Source organism: Panicum hallii, chromosome 2 (assembly GCF_002211085.1).
Source record: "Panicum hallii strain FIL2 chromosome 2, PHallii_v3.1, whole genome shotgun sequence".
NCBI lineage: Eukaryota > Viridiplantae > Streptophyta > Magnoliopsida > Poales > Poaceae > Panicum > Panicum hallii.
The window spans coordinates 8,211,168-8,216,450 of NC_038043.1; the positions used below are offsets into that span (position 1 = coordinate 8,211,168).

Genomic DNA, 5,283 nt, shown 5'->3' on the forward strand with positions numbered 1-5,283 from the left:
TCATAGATGCCTTTTAGGATGGTTGTATTTGGTTCTGCTTATCATAATATCTATGCAGGGGTCCGTAGTTCTATTTGTCCACTAACCTTGCAGTTTGAACGACGATAAGTCAACAAATAGTGGTGAAACTGGAAACTACATCACAATTGATAGCTGCAGGATGAATCCCACATGAGCGAGCTTGTGACCATAAATAAAGCATTGCCGAGAGATAGCCCGGATTTTCTTTAAAAAATAATAAATAAGTAAAAAAATATTGCTCCTAAAACAAGAACATGTTTTTAGGATAGTATGCACCTTCGGGTATCCTTGATTCTTACTATTTCAGGTTAACATTAAGAAGAGCCGGGGACATACCATGCCCGAGAATATGGGGCTGCATCAATTGTACATATTGATGCTCTCTAGTGATGCAACACACTCGAAAGGAGAGACCGAGATTGCACATTTGACTTTTATACAAAAGTCCAAGTGTGGAGGAAATCGTTGAGCATCTTGTTGCAAGTTCCAGTCATACCAGTCGTACCAAGAAGTATCCTGGTTTATAAAAGGTGTCAGCTCTGGCTTGTTTTAAAAAAGTGAAGAGAGAGAGAGAGAGAGAGAGAGAGAGGGAAAACAAGATAGATGAAAAAAAGAGAGAGAGAAAGGGGAGAAACAAAGAAGAAGAGAGTAAGAGTAAGCCAGCATGATCCACAAGGATCAAAGGCTGCATTATGAGCGGGCCTCCAAGGCATGGCATTGCACCTTGATAGATATTATTTCGCCGCCAGCTCCACCCAGCCTTGCTCTCGTTTACGCTTCCAAAGTCTTGGCATAATCATCATCCACTCTCAGCTTTGCGTAGCTTCGCTCCAGCAGCTCCTGCGCATTATGCAAGAGGAATGCTCCTCTTCCTTTCTATGCCTTTGCTGCTTCTCTCCGATTGTCACTTGTTCGCATGCATGGAAGGAGACGTACTTTGCGCAACATTCACAAATAAATCCGCAAGCGCAACTGGACGCATTAAAATAGCGCAAAACATCGTCTCTGAAGTCTAAACTGAAGCAATGCATGAATTGTGCACCTAGTTTCAAATGCGTCCGGTTGCAAGGGTACAGCTAGTTGCAAGGTTTGAAACCTTTTCAACAAAGGTCTCTGGAATAGTTTACCGAGGTCCAACTAGCTAGAAACTGGTTGTTTCAGCTTCAATTAAACCACACAACTACTCAACTACGCAGCTCATGCTCGAGAGCGTGCGAAGAATATTACAAGGACAAAGTTCTCTAGTCTCGTGTTGACTGAGGGACTGCCAAGAACCGACTTACAACTTCACATAAACTTACATGAAAGACAACCAGCGCCCTTGTGACGATAGCTTATGAGCAAAGAATTAGCTCGCCTTTTGTAGCATTTCTTACCTCTGTATCCGTCATTTCAATTCTGATTTCCATTTGCCTCAGCTCATTGATAGTTACATCAATGGCATTGCTTGTCACGTCTCTGTTTTCAACAGTTGTGTTACTACCTTCTGTAATACTTTCAGACGAGCTCAGCTGATCTGCCTCTTCCTTGGCTGCAGGAAAACTGCTAATGTTGTCTTCAGCAACACATTCCCTCACAGCTTTCCATTCTAGCCTTCTTAAGAAACATTCTTCAATATCATCCAGCGACGTGTCTTCATTGTCATTTTCAAATCCAATGAAAGGCAAATGGCAGTCAATTGACGTGTGCCTCCTGGACGCACCAATTAGCTGTTCATTGTCGACTCTTAGTGCAGCAGCCTTGTCAATATCTTTTGGTCTTTTGTGATCATCGCAGTTACAGTTCTCACTGCCACTATCATTTTCATCATCCTGTTGGTCATGACCCTCCTCATCGATTTCTTCAGATAAAGATGATGAAGATGAAAATGATGAATAGGCTCCTGCATCATCATCGTCACGTTCCCGAAGTGTTTTGAGAATCAAGGTCTTGAGCAAGTTCATGACTTGAACAGCATGCATCAGAGCAGTCAGCGGATCGGACATCTGATTGGAGGAAAATTTCAGTTCTCTTGTTAGCGCTTGTGTCAATAAACAAGGTTGATCTGTTAGAGGGCAATACCTGTGTCATATTAGGTGCAAAAACCATGGCAACATTTCTCGCATTCATCTTATTTGACTCCTCTTCCTCAACAACATCAGCCATGAGCTCTACGACCCAATGAAGAAGTGCAGCTTGAGTTGGTGGAAGAAGCTCCACGAGCTCAATGCACTGCTCCTCTGTGTTGCAGTGAAGGACTTGCTCAGGTGAGAGGCTGTCAAGCACACCCTCAGGGAGTTCTCTGAACCAGGCCTGTATCACATGTGCAGTACATAATGTAAAAGATCAGACCACAGGAGATTCAGTGCCATTGCTCCATTCACGGTTTCAGGATTGCTCTAGTGCCAATGTTTAAAGGAATATATGCTAACAGCACTATCAAGTATATTAAAACTATTCCCATACAGAGGACAGCATTGTTGATTTTTATTTTTTAAGAAAGCCATGTGCAATGGGAAAAAAGGAAAAAGTATGCAGATAACATGACTTCATGACTTCCGGATTAAAAATCAGGATATATACAGGGTTCAACTAAACTAACAAGAAGCATCATCAGACTTATTTTTCTTCTGAAAACAAGCATACATCAGATCTAGGGAGCCCAACTTCATCTTAAGATCTGAAAAGGTTAACTTAAGAGTTACAGACTCTCAGGTCACACCTATGTCAATAAAATTAGATAACTAGCATTCAATCTGTACTGCTCCATCTGCCTAAAATGTATGCAGTTTTGACTCCCAAATGAGGGTGTAGTCTACAAGAGATCTTCTATCACAACATGTTGGTTAACTCTGAAATTTCAGACTAAAAGTTTTTTCATGGAAAGAAAAAAAAAACAAGAACTGCCAACACATCACCCCAGTATTTGAAAACTTTGAGCACAGATTCTAAAATGGCATCCATTTGTATATTGAATAGCATTTCAACAAGCATATTTTAGTACTAGTACCGATTTTAGGTGCTTGAATTAAGAAACATCTAACCAATTTGGTTTGGCTCTTCCAATAAAAGAACAACAAGACTGAACAAGTGAACAGGCAATCAGGCATGGCTTATATACAGAAAAGGCACAAGCGTTATAAGATGCAGAATGCTGCTCATGCCTCAAGACTAACACATCAGGCTCACCTTCCAACTTGACAGGACATTATCAAACGGCTTTTGTTTCAGTGTCTTGAAATTTCTTTTAAGAGAAGTATGAGAATACTAAGGCGAAAATGCTTGTTAATTCCTAGAGTAAATTTCTACTAATGACCATCGTTTTTCTGATTAATTGGGTACAAACAAATATATTAAACATTTAATGCCAGCACATCGGTTTTCATCTGTTTGATTGCCCAGACACACCAGCAAGGCATTGCCGCTTACCTTGATCAAACTGGCCAGGCAATGCACGTCGATATCGTCAGGCACGATACCACTGTTGAGCTGCTCCCTGACATGCTCCTCCTGGCTGTTCTCCGGGGTGATCCGGAAGATGCCCTCTGCCTGAAATTCCAAAAATAAATAGGAAAAATACTTAATTCAACTGCGCTCGGACACCTGTGCAGCTTCCAAACCCCTATTGATAAGGCTTGAACGACCGAAAGGCTCGTACCTTGAGTCCATCCTGCGCGTACAGCCGCTCCTGCATGAGCAGGAGGATCTTGGGCACTGAGTTCCCCTTGTCGTCGTAGCCGCACTGCATCGACTCCGGCGACACCCCGAACACGCTCGCGCTGCACGAATTCAAAAAAGGTAAACGTTAGTAATCGAGGCAGCTTGGGATTGAACATTCGGGCCTCAGCTGGGCACACGAGGAGTGAACAGAGGCCGTGTTCCCAGACACGCACCCCCCCCCCCCCCCAACCGACCTGGCGCTGGGGACCTGGCCGGGGATCTCGAGCTCGAACTCGACGGGGAGGCCGAGGAAGCCGTGAAGGCGGTCAAAGGTGACGTGCGCGACGTGGCGGACGTCGGTGGGCCAGCCGATCTCCATCCCCCAGGACGCCCCCGCGGGGTCGTCGGCGTCCGCCATCTGGCACGGCAGCACCACCGACTTGCGGAGCGCGGCGAGCACCAGCGCCAGCACCTGCCCCTGCCCCTGCTGCTGCCCCTCCTCCGCCTTCCCCTCGCCTCCCCCACCGCCCCCGCCGCCGCAGCCGGGCGCCATCACCACCTCGACCATGGCGTCCCACCCGTCGCTGGCCGCCGTGGCTCCTCACGGGCGCTCGATTGAGCTGGGCTGAGCTGAGCTGAGTTGAGTGATGCAGGGTGAGGAGTGAGGGCAGCCTCGATTTGGGGAAAGAGGTGGCCTTTTAAACGTGGTCAGGCAGGAGAGACGGGGCTTTTGGTTCTGTGTCGTTGCGGTTGCGATCCGCGAATTTGAATTGGGGGGAAAGCTCGTGGGGCCCAGGACCAGACCGCGGGGGGGGGGGGGGGGGGCTCCAACGGCCGTGAAATTCGAATGTCCGGCCGGCTTGTTTTGCATCTGGGTACCTTGAGTTTTACCATATATCGCAAGGGTAACAACTGCCTATAAGGACCGTGTCAAAAAAATTGTGTCCAAAGATTAGAGATATTATCGGAGATAATATCTTTTTAACGAACATAGAGAGGATGGTTTCATTTCCATAAAATTGTTATCATGACTAAAGTGTAGTTCTTTGAACCCAAAATAAGCATAAATCCCGTAATATGAATGCAAAAATTTGGTGTTTTTACCAATCAATAGAAGAATAGAGACAAGACTAGAGATGGAAGCACAACATGAAGCCAACCAAAACTCGGTAATCTCTCTCTCTCTCTCTCTCTCTCTCTCTCTAAGACAAATGGAACTATGTACACATATTCTAGCCCTATGTTCCATTTGTATTTTGCACCGTGACTAACTAAGTTCTTTTTTTTTCTATCCATGTGTTTGTTTGCGTTTGCAGTTTTTCCTTTGTGGGTCTCACAGACTCACACTAGCTTATGTTGTGCATCCATGACTTGGTCCAATTTGGTAAAAGAAGATAGACAAATTTTAGTTGTTACATAAGCGAGCAGTCTTTCGTTAAAGTTTAAGCTATGTTTTTTTTAGCTAAAACACATCCATCCACCATAGTTCGTGTGTATAGTTTGACAATCGTGCAGGTCATTCACTGATTCACCTTGCCTAAAACCGGAGGTTTGCGAGGCATTGGATTTATTTAGCCACATGAAATGGAGACTCGAAGCCATGAGTTGCGGTTGGGTGTGTGA

General features: G+C 45.1%; 1 protein-coding gene across 1 annotated transcript; it reads right to left on the minus strand.

Annotated features, from left to right (window-relative positions):
* Nucleotides 1-1,101: 1,101 nt before the first annotated feature.
* Nucleotides 1,102-4,228, minus strand: LOC112882157 (rho GTPase-activating protein 2-like). Its single transcript, XM_025947144.1, has 5 exons — nt 3,915-4,228; nt 3,659-3,779; nt 3,430-3,549; nt 2,083-2,313; nt 1,102-2,006 (listed from the first exon to the last, which is right to left on the minus strand). Exons 1-5 carry the CDS (start codon nt 4,226-4,228, stop codon nt 1,356-1,358), a joined length of 1,437 nt encoding a protein of 478 aa, XP_025802929.1. The 3' UTR covers nt 1,102-1,355.
* Between the last annotated feature and the right edge of the window lie 1,055 nt (nt 4,229-5,283).